This window comes from Apus apus, chromosome 10 (assembly GCF_020740795.1).
Source record: "Apus apus isolate bApuApu2 chromosome 10, bApuApu2.pri.cur, whole genome shotgun sequence".
NCBI classification, from domain to species: Eukaryota; Metazoa; Chordata; class Aves; order Apodiformes; family Apodidae; genus Apus; species Apus apus.
The window spans coordinates 7,981,840-8,002,079 of NC_067291.1; the positions used below are offsets into that span (position 1 = coordinate 7,981,840).

General features: G+C 41.1%; 1 protein-coding gene across 1 annotated transcript in view; it reads left to right on the forward strand.

The window, feature by feature from the left end:
* Positions 1-19,284, forward strand: part of RFX7 (regulatory factor X7) — a 49,793-nt gene extending 30,509 nt beyond the window's left edge. The window contains exons 5-9 of the mRNA XM_051628254.1: positions 5,453-5,569; positions 8,149-8,233; positions 8,854-9,061; positions 10,913-11,208; positions 12,155-19,284. Of these exons, the coding sequence (XP_051484214.1) occupies positions 5,453-5,569; positions 8,149-8,233; positions 8,854-9,061; positions 10,913-11,208; positions 12,155-15,469 (4,021 nt within the window). The 3' untranslated portion in view covers positions 15,470-19,284. The remainder of the gene's footprint in view (positions 1-5,452; positions 5,570-8,148; positions 8,234-8,853; positions 9,062-10,912; positions 11,209-12,154) is intronic.
* Positions 19,285-20,240: the final 956 nt, after the last annotated feature.

The window sequence follows — 20,240 nt, forward strand, 5'->3', positions numbered from 1 at the left end:
AGTAACCAGGGCCACTGCCAGTCTGTGTTGTCAAGTCTCAACGCTACCATGTAACGAGGAAGCAATTAGTAGCAAGGGAGCGGGAGCTGCCTGATGGAAGTTGGATTTGAATTCATTTACAGAACATTCCCCACGGGGGGGAATCATCCTCGGCCCAGTTGTCTGGAGATGAATAACGGATAGATGATCTAGTATGAATATTTCCATCATCTGAATGATGACAGCAATTTGCAGCCGGTCGAATCCCTTCCCCTCCTCAGTGCCTGCAGGATTCAGCCTTCAGTAATTGTTCCTGCAGGGTTGTCTTCCTGTGAACCCCTCCTTTTCATTAACTCTCTCTGGTCAAGTGGGTGTTTTTGTTTTGGTGTGTGTTTTTTTGTTTGTTGTTTTTTTTTTTCCCCCTTCAGACTGAGCTGAAAGATGATGGCATTTGCTTGCCTGGGGTTGATAAACATGCACACACCTAATTCTGCAGCCTGGCCGTGGAGTGGTGACGCAGCCCGGGCCCGTGGCCAATGGCACCGGCGCGCTGGGGCGGCCAATCCCGCGCTGCAGCCGCTCGCGCAGGCACAGCAACAGCGGCAGCTGCTGTGCGGGAGAGATGGGAGCCTTCTTCTTAAATATATTTCTTATTCAATAATTTATGGCCTGCTTCAGCAACAAATCTGCTTGGCTTCCATGCTGTGCCAAGCTGCAGATGCCCGGAAAAAACATCATCTACAGATTGTGGAGTGTGAAATTTGGATGGCTTTTGTATGTAGCTGCATCAAGTATTTGTGTATTGTATGTTATTTCCCCCCCCGACTGAATCAGGGTGGTAAGAAAATATTCAGGAAAATATCAAATGTTTGGAATCTATTCTCCTTTGAAAGCATCTGTTCTGTTTTTAAAATGTTCAGTTTCTTTGAATATTTTCATGAGTTATACTAGCACACCAAAAGAAGAGTAGTTTTGGAGTGGGAGGTGGGGAACTGGCATATAAATAGATAAGAGAGTTGGTTTTTTATAAGTCACTTTTATTTACCTAAGGATGTTAAGACCTCTCAAAACTCACTTCTGCCATTAACGAGTTAACATTTCTCTCTTCTGTGTGCAAGGATGGGTGTTGGGTGAGCTTACAGTGAGCAAGCTTATGCACTCTACACATATAAATCAAAGTTACAGGGGTTCAGAAGGATGCCACATCATGCCAGCATCTCCATTCCTGCTGTCAAAATAAGTTTTGCAAACTACTGGGCTTCTGCATCACCTTTCAAGTGTTTTTTTCTTTACTACGAAGAGGGAAAGGCAGAAGCTTGCAAGCCACAGAGATCCACCATTGGCAAGTGTTGATAGTGTTTCCAGCTCTTCCACGTTTCATTAGCCTCTTCTCACTGAGTTTATTTAACTTAGTGACTCTTTATGTTTTCCTACTCTTAATTGTGAATTCACATCTCTTAAGTGGATGGATTCATCTCTCTTTTGGAAGGGATAAAAGAAATTAAAAATGCATCACAATTTAAGGCAGTAGCACTTGGAAAGATTGAGAGCTTGCAGCTGAATTTCAGAAAGGAGGTAGATAAGAGTTCACCTCTCCTGTTGGTGCTGTGGTGCTGTGTGCACTGACAGCAAAGGTTGGACTGAAAGAAGCTGTTTTTCTGTTGGACATGCATGGTTCTTCTGCCATCTTCTTCTGGGAGTTATGGAGGAGTAGTCTGGAGAGGATGGGAACTTATGGGAGGCTGCCTAATATGTTATCCAGCCTACAGAGAATGGATGCTGCTTCCCATTAAATCTAAATGTTTTCTTGTAAGTCAGTTTTCCGTGAGTATCTTCTCCCTTGTGGAGGTAGCCAGGTGTAGATTTAGCTGAGTTTTCACTCGTAAGTGCAGTCTTGCAGTACTTATGCAGATAAAATCCCTATTTGCCCACTAAATGTTTTGTTGAGCCTTCAGTAAACACTTGCATCCTCTTATCTTGCTTCTACTGCAGTAACACAAGGAAAAGTTGTTCATATTTAAGTTTGGTGCCCTGAAGATTCATTTGATACTCTTAATATGGATTAAGAGGTCTTTGAGTCATCCCGTATCTCTTTCCTTTAGTCTGTAGATCATTAATCCTTGCTTTACTGGCTGCTGGGCCTCTTGATGCCACCTGATGCATGGATTATGTGTGCTAAGTGTTAAGAATGTTAACCAAGAAGTTAGAAGAAGTTAGCACAGAGGAGGGCAGTAGGTACAGTAATACCATCTCAGTTAAACAAAGAAAAGACATAGAGTACATACTGGTCCTGTTTGATAGCACCTTAACGCCTGTTTTTAACTCACTGCTAGGAGCAGGGTGGGACCTATTGTGTTGTAAAGTCCAGTGTCCTCTGTCATAAGCAACTACATACATATTCCTTTAAAAAACTGATCAAATTCCATCTAAAGCAGCTGTTTCCTATTTCTGTTGCTGCTGTTTCATTTTTCTAATGGTTTTTCAAATGTCTGGTTTCCATCCTACCTGTTTTTTATGACTCCTTTCTGTGCCAGCATTGTTCATCAGCTTATGAGAGCCTACCTCCTCACCTAAGGTTCTTCCCTCTAACCCATTTTTTAGAGACCAGCTGCGTTTCTGGATTGGATAAGCCAAGATCTTTGTCTCATTGCACAGAATAGTTTCTTTATAATTTGCTATTTGTAGTGTCTCTTCTGCTCAGGAAGCTGTATAAGCTGGGTTGGATAACCTGGCTGTCTTCATTGGGTTTTTGGTTAATCTTTTTTTGTGGTTTTGTGGTTTTTATTCAGGTACACTTCCAGTGTGTTTTATGTCTTGAGTGCATTTAATTCCAATATTTTACAAAGAAACAAAAAGGCATTCTCTCCTTATGCTGTAGGGAAGCTCTGTACAAAGGGACGTAAGCAGCCACATGTCCGTTGCCATTCCTGTCTCTTCACAGACCTTCCCTTCCCTCATCTGTTTCCCACCCACCCTTCCAACAAGCAAAACAGCTCCTGGGCTCAGTGATGTGCCAAGAGTGCCAGGAGCAGAGAGAAGAGCTTCAGGGAAGAGACTCCTGGTATGTGTTGTCAAGTCAATGAGAGACCACAGATGGACATGGAGGGTTCTCGGCAAAGCCAGGAGGAGGAGCGGCCCTGTAGGATTATCTGTCTGAAAACTGAAATTACATGATAATAATAATAATAGCTCAGAAATCACAAGCTTGTAGGAGCTGCCAGCATGGATACAAGAGAACCATTTTGTTGCTAGCAGTTTTCTTGAAACAGATGTGTTAGAATTGAGGAATGGATTAATATTTTTTTTTCTCCTTATGTATTTATTTTCTCCTAGGGAGGGAATAATTTTATTTTTCAAGTTGATTAATTGGTAGGTTCCTAATGCTGTTGAGTTTCAGTCAAAGATACTGGTGACTGTGGCAAAGAAATTCATAGAATCCTCCTTTGCATCCTAGTTGAGACTTAAAGTCCTGTGACTTAAAGCATCATTAAGTGACAAAGACCACCTTTAGGAATTTTCAGAATGAAGTTAAAATCCATTGGAGCCTGGCAAGATACAAGGGGAAAAGAAAGGCACACAGAGATTCATCTATCACAGGTAAAGCAATGTCTGATTCCTAAGAGGGTGCAGCAAGGCAGGAGAAGTATTCCTTTGTGTTAACTTCAAAGGGACGTACTTAGAATCTAGATTTGAGTGACATGCATCAAAATGAAATATGTTGGTATATAAATTGGATAAAAATCTTGTTGGTGTCCCATGCAGAAATTAGACTAATGGCTGACTGCATACCAGATTGTGGGCAACATATCCTGGTTTGGATGGAGTGGCCCTGTAGTTGAGGGAAGTAGGTGCATACAAGCTCTGCAGTGAAACGTGGGAACCGAATAGCATAAATCCTGCAATTTCTCATCATCAACATCATTAGGTCTGTGGTGATGCTTTCCAAGTGGAAGATAGCTGCATGCAGATAAGGTAAAAGCAGCAGATACTTGCTATGTAGTAACTAGTATTTTTACAGAGAAAATAAATGCAGTGCAAGTATCTCAAATAATATATACTTCTTTCTATAGAGCTACAGTTTTCACAGAAGACTTTCTGCCTGGTCTACTTGAATGCAAGTGCTGTTGCTAATGTTTAGTGCTCTTTCTTCCTTTTTTATTCTCTGAGCAGAGATTTGCTTGCATGTATGTACCTGATTAGAGTAGCAGCCAACACAGTGTATCAAGTTACTGTTTTTCTGCTCTCCTGCTGTTGTCCACACAGGATTGTGTACAGTCACCTCTTTTCAAAGGCAGGTTTTGTGTATTGCTGGTAGGACTTCCCATGGGAAAGGAGGCTATTGCTCTTGGTGCTGAGTCTCTGACTGTAGGAAATCTGAATGAGAATGCTTGGACTGTATGTTTTGGGCCATAGCATGATATGATCTGTGAATACCACAAGGCTCTTGAACAAAAGGCAATACAGCACTCATCTTTGTACAGCCTTAAGCACTTGCTGTGTAGGTAAACCTCCCAGAGCAGTTCCCAGGTTTCTTCTCTGTTTTCACGTGTTTGTGATTTTCCAGAACCTTCAGCTTTTGCAGCATAATCAATGATTCTTGTTCTCTGCCCCAAGGAGATGCTTTTTAAATATCTTAGATGTTGAAACATATGAATAGATTTTGAAACAAAATTCCTTCTCTTTTTTTTTTTTTTTTTGAGAACTGAAGACAGATAACAGTGCTTATTTTACTAAAATGAGTAAATTTAGCAAAATAATTACCTTTTGTTGCTTTATTCCCCTATATCATCAGGTTGGTAGGACACAGTTGAAATCTGTTAATTCAGGACTGTTAATGAATATAAGGATGTCTATAATCAAGCAGCTCTCATAGTTCAGTAGTGGTATGGTGGTAAAAGGACTAGGTCCTCAATACATGCGTATGTTACACTTATAAAGGTGAAGCTGGTTCCCTGGGGAGGTATGTTTTCTTAAATGCAGTTTTGTAAAACTCTACAAAATGGAGGTTGTGTAGGCAGAATCTTTCTCCTGACACTGACAAATCTCTTACCTACTGCTTTTCAAATATTCCTACAGGACTTAAGGCCTTACCATACTCAAGCTGTACTTCTGGCTAGAACAGTGTCTCTGCTTTTGTTGTGTTCTAAAATAAGTGAATTGAAGCGTATGCTTCAAACTAACTTGTGGAGTAAACCTTAGCTGTTGACTAGATAATGCCACTACTTGCTGTCTCCACATGACTTGTCTTTGAATTCAGTAGAGAACAAGGCAAAAACTGTAGTATTAATAGCTCTGTTTATACATTTTTCATGCATTCAATTCGTTCTGTATAGCTTCATTAATGTTAAATGTGGTTCTAAATATGGATGGGTATAAGTGTTCTCTTTTGAAAACCTTTGATGGAGTCTAGCATGCAGGCTGGCCCCTTGTATTAACTTTGGTTGCATTCACGCTTTCTTTCTCTTTGTTGCAGGAGCTATTGTGACAATCTTGGCTACCACCCATTAAGTGCTGCTGACTTTGGAAAGATCATGAAAAATGTCTTTCCAAATATGAAGGCCCGTCGCCTGGGCACAAGAGGCAAATCAAAATATCCTTTGCTAGAACACTTCTCAGTAACTACTTCTGTGCTTGCCTGGAGAACATCTGTCATTCTGGCTTAACTACCGGCTAAATGTAGAAGTAATGTTAAATAAAAAATGCAGACACTTTCCCAACATTCTTTAAAAATTATGAATTGCAGTAGTGTTGGATTGCAAGATACATTCGAGAACAAGTACTTAAATTTAGGTTCTGACACTTAGTTTTCACAGCAGCAAGGAGCAGAAGAAGCTTCATCGTTTAGTGCAAAGGAAGGTATTGGAACAAAGGACCTTGCCTTATATATGTGCAGTAACTAATATTTTATTGGCAATACAGCTCAGAATTATCATAACATTTCTTGTGCACACCACTAATTTAGAAGTTAGTTGTAAAGTCAAGGATCCTTCTTAAGCTGTGCTACAGATGTTTCATGAAACTGCTACTCCTCAACTGCTAGTATTGCTTGAAAGAGGGAACTGGGAAGTTGTCACAAAAGCTGACTTCAGACTTGGAAGGCACAATCCAAGGCTCGTCCTGCCATCAGAGATGGGAGATGGATGGCTTCCTTCATGGCATGGTGCCTATTCAGAGATGGGAAAGCCAATTCAGAGCAAGAACATCTAGGGTGGGGAGCACTGTCTCTCTCAACTGCAGAGTCTCATTCCCTGTGCCCAAATCTGGAATGTGCTTCCTTCCCTCTCTCCCTGTGTTAGAGAAATAGTGCACCCCAGAGGTTGTGCCATTTAATTGTAACTTAAATTACAATTAAAGTACAAACCTTGAAGTACTGAAAAAACTCATGTTGTCATAGTGTAACTAGACATAATTGTTACTGGCAGAACTACATACAGTTAGATCTTTGGACAGGTTAGTTTGTCAGTTCATAGGCAGCCACTGTGAAGAATTTGGGCCAAACGCTGTGCAAAAGAGTGTGCTCATACCACTGGTGGTTCTGCTTCTTCAGTCTCGGGGCAAGAAGCTCTGCTGGGAAAGAAATGTAATGATCAAGTATAAGGGATACAAGGATGTGAATTTTTCTTAGGCTTTTCTGAGACTCAGCTGTAATTTGTCTAGTCTCCAGCATGCTGAGGTGTTCCATTAAAAAGCCAGAAACTGTTAGTGATTTTCAAAGCAAGCCATGTTTTCATTAGCAAGAATTCTGTCTTTTCCAAGTTAAGAATTATGCCTTTGCTCAAGGATCCCTAGAAAACATTGTGAAATAATGCAATGCCTGCTGCATGCCCCAGGGTTGACTTGTTCTGTTCTGAGTGCTGGTGAGGCTACACCACTGCAGTAAGCAAGGAATGGAGAGCATTAAAAGGCCAAAAGGCATCAAGGTGCTTGTAGGCTCTAATTAAAAACCACACAGAAGAACTATCAGTAATGATACAGACTCACACTGGCCTTTGCCAAGGTCTCACTTGAAGCATGTACTTACAGAGAGAATGAAAGGCTAGCAGGCAGCCCAGAATTATTTGTCTTCCACAGAGAAAAAAAAAAACTTCCATGTAGTAGTAAATGGAAAAGTTATGTTTCAGTTAAATTGTTTCATGAAATACAATGTTGGATTATCTTGCAGTGGGGTCCAAAATTTAGTAGTGGTGTTCTGGACAGAACTAGAGAAATTTTAAGGAAGAAGTAATATGTAATTGTAGCTTTACCCAGGGGATCTCTTTCAGTTCCACGTTTCTAATTCAGAATGATTAAAGTGTGACCTTATCTCACACTTACCTTAATACCTAGCCTCTTTACATTTATTTTACTGTAATTATGCTCCAGTGCAAGCAAACGTAAACTCCATGGTACAGGAGGGAGAAACAAGTGAGTAAGAGAAATGGAGGGGCTATATTTTTGTGTACTGATTTGATGAGATCATTGTAACAACAAATCTGGGTATTTGTGTCCATATTTTTGCAGATGAATTGTCCTGGGTGGGGAGAGAGAGACAAAAATTTTGTGAAATCTTAGGAAGAAATGTCCTCATCAGTCACTTTATTTTGTCATGGGGAACTTCTTCAGTTTCTGCAGTCTCTTAGGAGAAGGCAATGTCAGGAAATTTAGCAAAAAGAGGCAAAAAAAGGAAAAAACTCATAATAAAGTAAAACCTAAACTTGGAACAATTAGTTTCCAAACTCATGATTAGTGATCACTAGTAATCACTATTCACTAGTTCCTAAACTAGAGAATAGTGATTAACTTCTGGAAATGCATTCTCTATGTCATTTTAGGCCTGGTTTAGTAAAGGAGTTGGGTCCAAATTTATGTTAATGTTTTAAATATTGAGTAGCTAATTGAAATTACTTTGTGTGTTTTAGTGGTTCTTCTAAGTTACTATCAGATGGAATTCATCACACCCAGCATCACTTGCTCTTTTTCATAGATGGAAAAGCCCAACAACCTGCCCAAGAATGCAGCTATTTATAGACTTGATTCTGGCTGGCTGTGAGACTGTATTAATGACAGTAATTCTTAGGTCTTTTGTTGAGTTTGCTTATAAAGCTTATGAGGGGTATGAGGAATTACTGCCCTTCCCTCCTATCCCCCAATTTAAAAGCAGAGACAATTTAGACCTTAATTCTTTTTCACATATTGCTACAGTGGACTGAGGAAGAAGGCTTTTGTGCACATGCCAACACTGCCCAACCTTGACTTTCATAAAACTGGAGATGGGGTATGATATATATACTTGCTTATTTATCTATATTTCTGCAAATTAACATTGTTGGTTTTCTGTTTGAAGTTTTCAAAACAAAATGAAAAGCTGTTTAGTTTTTAAGATCTCTCTTTACAATACTTACATTCTGAATCATTGTTTGATGTTTTTCTGTAAAGTTTGGAACAAATTGCAGTGCTATTAAAAAAGCTAATTTAGGGGGGGAGCAGACTTTCACAGTGTTGCCACCCACAAGTTATATCTTTTGAACTCTGTTTTGGTTTTATTGCATATATTTTTTTAAAAAAGTCAAAGCTTGGGAAGAGGAATCCCAGTCAAAGAAGCAGTTTCTGGGTAATGGTGGCTGCTGAGTTGATGAGAGTCCAAATGCAGGGTTGGTGGATTCTCTCTGCAGTTTTCTTCCAGAAATGTCAGCTCCATATAATGCCTTTGGAATGAACTAGTAGATTAATGTTCATTTGGAATTATATTGATGTTGTGATCTCATTCTTGCAGTTTGTGAACATAATTACACCATTTTTTGTGTGTTTCTAATAGTCGTTTGCTCTATATTCTTGTTTTTGTGCTTTAATGACCCTTAATAATTAAAGTAACCTTTCCTTCTTTGTTTGTTTTAGTTGGATGGGGCAGAGCTGTCGGGGCAGCTGCAAAGTGCTGATGAGGAAGTTGTCTCTGCAGCCTGCCGGCTTGTTTGCGAGTGGGCCCAGAAAGTGCTGAGCCAGCCTTTTGATACCGTCTTGGAATTGGCTCGTTTTCTTGTCAAAAGTCACTATATTGGTACCAAGTCAATGGCAGCTTTAACAGTAATGGCAGGGGCACCAGCAGGTAATGAGAGAACTTAATGCTGAGTTGATGAAATAGGGGATCTCTTTTTAAGTGTAATAACACCTTAGTTTGAAGGAGCACTTCTCTTCAGGGCAGACTTTAAGCACTGATTGTAGAGTGTTGGGTGATTTTAGTCCACATTGCTGCAAATTACTTTTCTTGCAGATAGTCCATCTAAAGGGATCTGAATATAAGCAGTGGTCTCAGCTTTAGTTAGTGATTCTCCCACTCCTCTGATGAAGACCCATGTCTTTTAAAACACTTCAGGACATGGTTAACTAAGCCTGTGAGTAATTGTGCTGGATTTATGTACTTGGCTATATCAGGAGTTGGATGCCAGTACAGTGGTGGTTTGTAGACAGACTGCTGGGGCAAGCTGTGTTTCTGTTTGATAACTTGTCCTAATTTGGAAATAATTATCTATCTTAATTTTCTCTAGAGCAGATTTTTTTACAGGCATTTCTGATATATCAGCTTATGGAGCTTTTCCCCCTTATTTCCTTCAGGAGAAAATTATTTACTTCAAGGAAAAGGGCATTTATTTCCAGTGCATGCCTCTGGAGCCTGGATACTAATTTCTGGATAAGTTCTTTGTAGAATGGCAAATAAAATATTCCCATTCCTTTTTGTTGTGAGGAACTACAATGTCTTTATGCATTAACTGAGGAAAAAGCAAACTTTGACCCTCAAAGAAAAATGTGTTTATTTTTTTTTTAATCTCAGAAATGGTACTTGGCTTCAGTATTCAGCTCACATAGCTGACTTGTTTTCCAATAATTGCAATATATTTGGGAATTTCACTGCTCCGTGAAGATAGAATTGTAAAAGTATGTTGCAGTGTTCAAGCTCTCATGGTACGATCAGACTGTTGCTGAGAGGGTGGGCTCCCAGACCACAGTTCCTAAGCATATACTGTGTATCTAAAACCAAATACTTGTCCTAAAATGGTGTTGGTTAATTTATAATTAAGAGTTATTTTTTAAACAGTGAAACCTATGAATAGTGAATGAACTGGTGTGAAAGCAATTTTAGGCAGTTGAACAGGGTTAGTTGGTCACTGAGAGAGGATGCTGGTCCTCTAGACTGTTAATAAACAGATGATCATAAATGTGATGTGATTTTGTAAGGGAAATTGTTACCATCTGCACAGATGAGGCGAATTCCTTGTTGTTCTTCTAGGAAGCACCACTTGCTTGCAATCAGCAAAGGCATTGCCTCCAGAAAAAACATTAGTCCATCCTGATTTCCTTATTTTCTTCACCTTCTCTTTTTCTTTTTTCCCTGGACACTTCTCTTCTTGCCCTTCTTTCACTATTATCCATGATCACATGCAGGTTGTAATCCATCCTGATACTGTATGCATTGTTTTTAATCTGCTGAGAGCTGCTCCTCTGTGACAGAGACCCACAGGTCTCTGGAAATATTTTGCATTTTTAAAGCTGCCTTAGAAGTGGATAACAAAACAAAAACACGGTAGATGATGAATTTTAAAGGTTCATCTAAAACATATCCACTGCCCTCTGCTGTCAGTTAAATTAATTGCATTGTTTTTTAGATTTTGCTGACACAAAGGTTGCAATTTGGGATTACTAGAAACAAGATGCCAGTACGTAGTATTTTAGCAGCTAATGCCCAGCTTATCTAACAGATAGACCTTTTGCCACAAATGTGTAAATAAACTGAAACACTGAACAGAATTGAGCATGAAGTGGATGGGAGCACCTCATGGAGGAGGTGTTCCCAGAATGGTTCTGGAGATGCCTGCCATGTATTTTGTGTGGTTAGATACAGAAGTGGCACTACAGCAGACAGGGTTTGTGTGGTTATAATTAATTCTTCTTTTGTATTTAGGAATAAAAGGGATCCCCCAGCCCTCAGCTTTTATACCTACTGCTGAAAGTAATTCCTTTCAACCACAAGTGAAAACTCTGCCATCTCCTGTTGATGCCAAGCAGCAGCTGCAGCGTAAGATCCAGAAGAAGCAGCAGGAACAGAAACTGCAGTCTCCTTTGCCAGGAGAGTCTCCAGCGAAGAAAACGGAAGGCACCACAACCAATGGTGTAGCCAGTATATCTAATGGAAGTCCTGCAATCCTGTCTCCTCCACCCATTGGCATTGTTGTGGCAGCTGTCCCCAGCCCAATACCGGTAAAGTTCTCCAGCACTTCTCTAGAGAAACCACCTTATAAGAGGTGAAAATTGCCAGTAACTAAGCAGCAGTGTCAGCAGGATAGAAAAACAGTTTTTGTTCAGAGGGTTGGGTCCCTTCATGCTTTTCTGTCCCACTGGCTGTGTCATAACACGTGAGTTATGGGATCGACAGAGAGGCAGCAGAATTCTGATCACATAGCATAGGCCAAGTTTATATTTGAAGTCATTGAGAGTGGGGTTTCAGCTAGCAATAATTAAGATTATATGTGGGAATAATTGCCCTTGAGAGGAAGCTGAGGCAGTCCACAGAGATGACTCCAGTTGTGTGAATCACCGAGTCCCTAATACAGAATCTAAATTGCTTTCCTTTGCCCCGGTGCATTGAGTGACAGCAACAATTTTATTTTTGTGTGAACATCTGTAGTATGAAACACCTTTGCCATTCAGCCATACAAAACTGGGCAGGGAGGGAAGGTTATATGGTTTTAAGATGTTAGCTATGTTGTTGATTTCAATAGGTAAGCCAAGTTTTCTGCCTGATAGTGGCAGTGCCTTTGTGTTTAACTTACTTTAGAAACCTTAACAATAAGCAGTGTTTTGAACACATCCTCTCCTCTTTAACCTTTGTATATCTGTCTTTTTGTTCCATATGGTGAAGGATTGTATGAAAATGACCCTCTCATTAGCAGAAGAGCAGACTAGTGTATAGACCAGTGCCTTATGCCTTAAAAATTGAGGCCATGTATCTGTCTGCCAGTCCTTAGGCAGACAGATAGAAATTGTCCTTTACATAGTTGAAGAGCTTGTTTTGAACGTGGCATTCACTGGCTTTGGCGTGTTGAGCTGTGTTGTCCTTTACCTTTGAAATGCCTGGAGATGAGGCAGCCAGTGGGCTTTGAGGACTTTCTTCATCACCACACCTTTTGTTTTATTCTCTCTACAGGTGCCAAGGACCAGGCAGTTGGTGACATCTCCAAGTCCTATGGGATCGTCTGATAGCAAGGTCCTGCCACTTAATGTTCAGGTGGTCACGCAGCACATGCAATCAGTCAAGCAGTCACCAAAGACACCCCAGAACGTTCCTGCCAGCCCAGTTGGTGACCGCTCTGCCCGGCATCGCTACCCACAGATCTTACCGAAGCCAGCAAACACCAGTGCTCTCACCATCCGCTCTCCCACAACGGTGCTCTTCACCAGTAGCCCAATCAAGACTGTTGTGCCAGCTCCACATGTGAATTCCTTGAATGTGGTAAAAATGACAGCAATATCTCTTGCCCCAAGCAGCAGTAGTGTACCCGTCAAACAGACGCCTTCAGTTAGCAGTAGTGCAGGAGCAGTGGAAGAAGGTAGGACTGGTCCACAGATCAAAAATGGATCTGTTGTTTCACTTCAGTCTCCAGGATCTAAGCCTAGCAATGCTGTAGCTGCACCTGCAGTCAAGATCAAAATGGAACCAGAAGCACTGCTGGATGAGAACTCAGTACAGGGCCAGGAGAGCTCTGAAGTGTCTAAAACCATAAAGGCAACCCCTGGCCTGCCTTCTTCTCAACTAATTAATTTTGAGGTTGCAACCTTGAAGGATTTAGCTGATGATGTCATGGAGGCAAAACCAGTTAAGGGCTGTGATCAGGGAGCTGAAGAAGCAGGGACCAAATATAAAACACAATTGAATGAGATCACACCAGTTTCTTCAGCAGGCAATAATCAAAGCACTCTAAAGCTCTCAGTTGCCAGTCAGAACCTGTCCAGCACCAGCATCGGTTCACCTCCCACTGGTGAGTCAACAATTAATGACAAAACGTGCACTAAAAGTCCAAGAAAGCGACAAGCTTCTACACTTCAGGATTCCCAGGTTCTCCCTGTAAAGAAACCACTGGTGGAGCAGCTTTCAGCTGGTAATGCTGTGGAGGCTCAAAAAGCAAACAGTGTTAAGAAGTCTCCGCAGGTTGGATCGCTGGCTAACAGTGACAGTACAGCCACACTTGCTCAAGTTCCCAGCAACGTAGCTCTGCAGGTACCTGTACCTTCTGCAGCTGCAGCAAACTTGGCAACAGACCTTTCTTTGAGCACCAGTTTAAGTATCAGTGATGTGACTTTAGAAGAGCAGCTTGCAGCAGCAGCATCTCCAGATATAAAAGTAAAATTGGAAGGAAACATGTTGATCATAGAAAATGATTCAAAATCTGATGGCAGCTTTAACCCAAACGCGTGGCACCATATCACCAAAACCTCTGACTTTGCATCTGTGAGTTGTGAACAGCAGCAGGATATCAGTGTTATGACTGTGGGAGGACACTCTGGCTCTAGTGACCTACAGGAGTCAGTGTGGGAGCCAGTGCACTGCGAAGACATTCAGCAGGATGTGTACAGCCAGCAGCTGCAGACCCAGATCCAGGACTCCTCCTTGGCTCAAATAGAGGCACAGTCTTCAAACCAGTTACCTCTGCAGTCTGAGCTGAAAGAGTTTGAACATACGGTCTCTCAGTCAAACGAAAACTTCTTTTCATTTGATGATGACCTCACCCAGGACAGCATTGTGGAGGAGCTGGTGCTCATGGAAGAGCAGATGTCCATGAATAACGCTCATCCTTATGGTGGTTGTCTAGGAATGGCACTTCAGAGTCAGACTGCAGCTCAAGGAGCTGCCGTGTCATCTCATCCAAGCGGCGCGCACTTTTACCATTCGATCCATAACAACAGCACTCCGATCCACACTCCCACTCCCACGCCCACCCCGACTCCCACGCCCACCCCGACTCCCACGCCCACCTCTGAAATGATCGCTGGATCTCAGAACATGTCCCGAGAGAGCCCTTGCTCGAGGCTGGCTCAGACGACTCCTGTAGACAGTGCCCTGGGAAGCAGCCGGCACACGCCCATCGGCACGCCGCACTCCAACTGCAGCAGCAGTGTCCCTCCCAGTCCCGTGGAATGCCGAAACCCTTTTGCATTCACCCCCATCAGCTCCAGCATGGCCTACCATGATGCCAGCATTATCTCGAGTAGCCCCGTGAAGCCAATGCAGCGGCCTATGGCTACCCATCCTGACAAAACCAAGCTTGAGTGGATGAATAACGGCTACAGTGGGGTCAGCAGTTCCTCAGTTGCAAACCATGGCATCCTGACCAGCTACCAGGAGCTGGTGGAAGATCGCTTCAGGAAACCTCATGCCTTCGCCGTTCCTGGCCAGTCCTACCAGGCTCAGCCACGCCACCACGACACTCACTTTGGTCGTGTGACTCCTGTGTCACCTGTGCAACACCAGGCAGCCCCTGTCAGTAGCACCACCAAGCAAGAGGGCTTTGCTGTTCCCGCTCCTTTGGACAGCAAAGGAACTGGTTCCTCTCTCAACAACAGTCTGAGGTGCCGGAGCGTGAGCCCTGCTGTCCATCGCCAGCGCAATCTCAGTGGGAGCACTGTTTACCCTGTTTCAAATATACCACGCTCTAACCTGGCACCTTTCGGAAGTCCGGTGACTCCTGAAGTTCACAATGTATTTGCTAATATCCATGCAGACACCAGTGCCAATAACATAGCACAAAGAAGCCAGTCAGTCCCCTTGACTGTGATGATGCAGACGGCCTTCCCCTCTCTTCAGAAACAAACAAACACTAAAAAAATAACCAATGTCTTGTTAAACAAACTTGATTCTGATAGTGATGATGCAGTGAGAGGTTTGGGAATGAACAACATGCCCTCAAATTACACAGCCAGGATGAATCTCACTCAGATTTTAGAGACATCCGCCCCTTTTCCTAGTGCCAACCCACAAAATATGATCAATTCCAGCACTTCAGTTTATGAATTCCAGACACCAAATTACCTCACAAAAAACAGCAGCACCAATCAGATCAGCTTTTCTTCTGGAGATAACCAAGCACAATCAGACATCGGAGAGCAGCAATTAGATTTTAGCAGCACTGTAAAAGACCTTTTAGGGGAGGACAGTCTGCCAACAAACCAGCAGCTGGTGAATCAGGTGGCATCAGATCCCAATAACGTTGCATCTGTCTTTTCCAGTGACATCAGGTTGTCTTCCGAGCTCTCAGGCAGCATTAACGATCTGAACACTTTAGACACAAATCTACTGTTTGATCCGGGTCATCAGCAGGGACAAGATGATGATGCTACACTGGAGGAATTAAAAAATGACCCCTTGTTTCAACAAATCTGCAATGAATCCATTAACTCAATGACTACATCAGGTTTTGAGTGGATGGAGAGTAAGGATCATCCTGCTGTTGAAATGTTGGGTTAATCTTGTTTTATAATATGTATGTAGCACACTGTATCTAAAAGACAGACGTATTGTATTTGTCTTAATGGAAGTGCCTCCTGCAGCAGAAACACTTGCTATGTTATTGCATTTTAAAAAAAGTTTGCTGTACCCATTGCTCATTCTTCAGCAGGGAAAAGACAGTCTTAGCAATTTTAAACAAATCTCTGAAGGTGATGGGCTATCAAAGAGCCAGTATTAAAATTTGAATTTTATAGTGTTTCCCAATCAACATTTCTTATTGTAGCAAATAAAGAAGTGGTTAATAGCCAGTCAGCAGTGACAGCCGTGGTTGAGGCTTTGGGAGGGTTTGAAGCAGAGCTTGTTAGCAGGCTCTCCATACTTTGTATTGCTGGTTACTTGTTACTAGCTGATCCAGACTGACCTTAGTCATTCAGGTCTGAAACACAGGGTGCCTGCAGATAGGTGGTGGTGAGGAGTGGGTGCAGGTGAGCCAGGTGACATGTAGGTGCCTGATCATTGTGTAACTGCCCAGTGGTGAGCTGTGGGAAATCTCCCACAGCTGGTGCCATCAACATTCCTAGTAAAGCACAGAGATAGGCAAAACTAACATGAACGATCAAGGGAAAAGAAAGATGCACTAAATTTTTTTATTTAAGAGAAATAAGTCTATGTAGTTATTTTATCCATTAATATTCATGACATACTTGATTTTTTAGTTCTCACTTCAGTGTTTTTATATTAGGTAAAATTCAGGAAAAAACATACTGAGCACTGAGATTTAATCTAGGTATAACACCCTATTTTAAAGTGATAGGTACTGTTTAATTATTTATCAATGCTAGAGAAGGAACGTGATATTTTCCCTCTTTTTTTAAATAAAAAAGCTGCTGAAGCTCATTTAAATACTATTTTTAAAAATTAATTTTTTAAGTTTGCTCTTTCCTAACCTAGTGGAGGGTGTAGAAAGATATTATTCTGTGTGTTTCAGTGGGTTGAGCCTTTCTGTCTTTCTTACTCTCTCTCAAGCAAAAGATGAGTAAAATATTAGAAAAAGTGGTTCATCTAAAAATATTTCATATAGAGCCATAATACTGCCAGGCACTTTACAGGTACACAGTAAGACATTCTTTTGCTAAAACTTCTTATAAAAGAACATGCTATTTTAGAAGCCTAAATTCCATTTTTGCAAGTGATTTGACAGGACTGGTGAATCTTAATTTTTTTAAGAAGTTTTTAGCCGCCCCTCTGGCAGATGAGAGTTAGACTTCTGCCTGACTAGTTCACTTAAACCAAAAAAGACCTTTTGTTTTATCAGCATGGCATGAATCTCTGTCATGGTCAAAAGAGAGAGGTACTTAACCAGCTGTGTCCCTGGTGCTAGAAAGAGGACTTAGAGAGGCAAGCTTTTACAAGAGTTGGTGCCCAGAGGGATGCTACAATACAATACCGTCCCTTAAGCTGAATATAAAATTGATTGTTTCTCCCATGAACTGACACAAACCAGAAAACACAGCAGAAAACATTTTTCTCTCTTACATTACTTCTTTGAATGAGTGGTTAGCTGATTGACTTTATGCTGCTGCATCGACACTTGAGGTGCTGGTGTATTGCAGCTTCTCTTGCTCTTGCCCCAGTTCATCACCAGTCTGTGGCCTCCTGCAGGGATGAACAGTTGTGCCAAGCACCTTATGGGGCCTGATGACACTGTGCTTGTGTCAGAAGTTTTGCCATTTCGTTAGGAACAAACTTGAAGAGTTCATATCCCTCCTTGAAGCACATGGATGTGTGATGGTGTGGTTTGCTTCGTTTAAGACCAAGTGACCCTTTCAATTTTTGTTAAGGAATTGGGAAGGAGACTAAAAACTGCCTGTAGCCTTCTGCTTGTTATCTTGCAAGGTGTCTGTCAGGAAGTCTTGAACCATTTTTCTTTCAGACTGAGGTTGCTGAGGGCAGGGCTGGAGTTGTGTACCTGCCCACGGCCTTTCACCAGGGATGTGCTGAACATCATCTTAGCTTGTTGGCTTCACTGGGTCTTGAGAAAGACTCAATACCTGTTGCTTTTTTTTCTCCCCAACCCTGTGCAAAGTGCCAGCACTGCTGTGAGTAGGTGGAACCCACCTTCTGGAGGAGAGTGGTGGGGAGGACATGAGTGCTGGTGCTGTGGGGAGAGCCGTGTGCGTGCTGCAGCAGCCCCTGTGTTTGTGTGACCTGCTGGCCTGACCTCCAGGTCACTAACGCAGAGACTCACGTGGGCTTGGGGAAATCAGTTTTTTGCCTATTTTCAAGCTTTTTTTAAGAACGTTTCTCAGAGGGCAAGAGTAGATTTAAACCTGATGGATTCTAAATTATGCATCTGCCACCAAAGGTTTTTAAAAATGCGTTTGAAATTATTTTTAAATAAAAGTGTTACTTTGGGCCTAACGTGACTTCATTGGCAGAAATATTCTGTAATCAGTGGACTTGAAGCAAATGCGTGTTTAATTTAAGACTTGTTTGCCAGTGTTCAATTCAATAAGGATTGTTTCAAGTAAAATCCAAGGCACAGACACAGTTTTGTACATTGGGATGTATTATTTTAGAGGTGTTTGTGTGTTGGTGTTATCATTAATAATGTTAGGTCCCTTTACTTAGTTCTTTACTACCTGTTGAGACAGAGCACTACTGCACACCAAAGTATGCAATACCCAAAGGAAAATCCTGTGATTCTGACAAATGGGAGCCTGTGTCAGATAATCCAAAACTAAGAATTTGAGACAGTTCTGACCCCTTGTTTACATTATTGGCTTCCTACTAACGTGAGAAATACATTATTTTGATAGCAGCTTTTGCTAAAGTATACAGACTAGTGACTTTGTACCCTGTGTACAGTATTGCAGCAAACACTTTAAATTTGGTTGCTTGGTTAGTCCAGCAAACTATCTGGGTTCATATATTGCACTAAAATTCTGTTGAACCTGTGGCAGGCACATTCCTTAGGATAAATGCAACAAATACAGCCCACAGTTTGAAAAAAAAAAAAGAAAAAAGGGCAAATGAAAAAAAAACCCTTTTTAATGTGTTTCATTATTAAAAGGCAAAATGTCATTAAAAGTGACAGGTGAAATTGTCTTATGTAGCAATGTGCATTGATCTCAATGAGATATTTCTATTTCTTATTCTCTTACATGAGAATATTACAGCAGGAAAAATTAAGTTTAGTTTGCTTCACCATGTTAATACATGATCACAAAACGTGCATGAGTGTTAATGACTTAATCTTGTACAGTACTAGATATATTCCTGTAACCACTTTTATTTTTTTTATTCTTTTGCTGTATTGAAACTGGTTCAGTGTTAACCAGGTGAGCATAGTTATTCACAAGTTATTTACTTTTTTATGTTAACTAATTCAGCTTAGTTATTGTTGAATATGTTCCTTTCTTGGATTATTTTTTATTGTTCTGGTGTTGAAAAACATTTTTGCATAATTTTATCATGATAAGAATTCATGAAGTAAATAATTTGCAAATAATTGCAATAAGCACTGACTTCTGAACTGAAAAGAAGGAAAGCGTTTCTTGTGCAGTGCATCTGAGGTTCATATAATAGTCTTGTACTATACTGTGCTTTATTTACTGCACCATAAGGAAAGAAAAATACCTGTTCCACGTTTTCATTTAGTGCAGGAAATCCAGTTTCTCCCCTCTTCCTCAGTGTTTTGTTGTCTGTTGTACTGCTGAAACTACAGTAGTTGAATATTGCAGTAGCATTTCAGTTATTTTTTTTATTGAAAGTGCTCAAAATTGTTTTTTAAATGTTTTCAAAAACAATAAAAACATTTTATATTACAATGACTGCTGGAGTTTTTTCTTTATATGGAGAATGACCTAAAATACAGAGCTTTCTAGTTTGTGCCAAGACAGATGACAGCTGCCCAGCTGTGCTGACATGCTGCAGTTGCTGAGCCCCGTCATACACTTAGAGCTGATCATGCAGGTGAATCTTGTTAGCTGGGCTGCCTTGAACAGGCTGTGCTCTGAGAGTCATCTCCTGAGAGAAGTTGGTGATAATGGGCTTCTGACCATTCACTTGATATTCCTTTTCTGCAGGCCAGTGTACTTCTACGTGGGAGATACTGGTGTGGCGATACTGTTATATCTGGGGGATAAAACCAGCTGCAGTTTATACAAACCCAGCAGTGTTCCCATCAAGGTCTACGTGAACACAATGGAAAAGTGTTGCCACAGAGCAGAAGCTGTCTGTAAGAAAATGAAGGTGAGGATAAATATTCAGGTTTTTATGCCCAAAAGATAGCACTGGTTAACAGACTCAATCCCAGACTACAGAGGTGAGATGAGCTGGCAAGTGGCAGATTTGATGGTGGCATAAATGACTTGCGTTCGTCAACAGGAAAAGAATTGTCAGGGAGGTATGAGACGTGAATGAAAGAGCCTCATTAAGACAGATCAGTTTTAACACGACATATATCTCATTGGATTCTAAATTAATGTGCTCTTTTAAAAATAATTTTCAATAAACAATTCAGAGAAATGCTGTTTCACAGTCATAAAAAATGCAAATTAAAAATTCCCAAGGAGTAAGATGGAATATAATGTAGGAGATATAAAAGGCTATTTTAGAAATTGATAGTTCATCTGAAGTAATCATGGGTTTTAATCAGAACCTCTCAATTGTAAACTGGAAAGAATTTGCCTTAATGATGATTTTAAAGGCAAACAAATCTGTGACTGAATGGAAATAGATTAACAGAAAAGATTTAAGAAGGTAAAATGTCAAACGAAATGTGTAA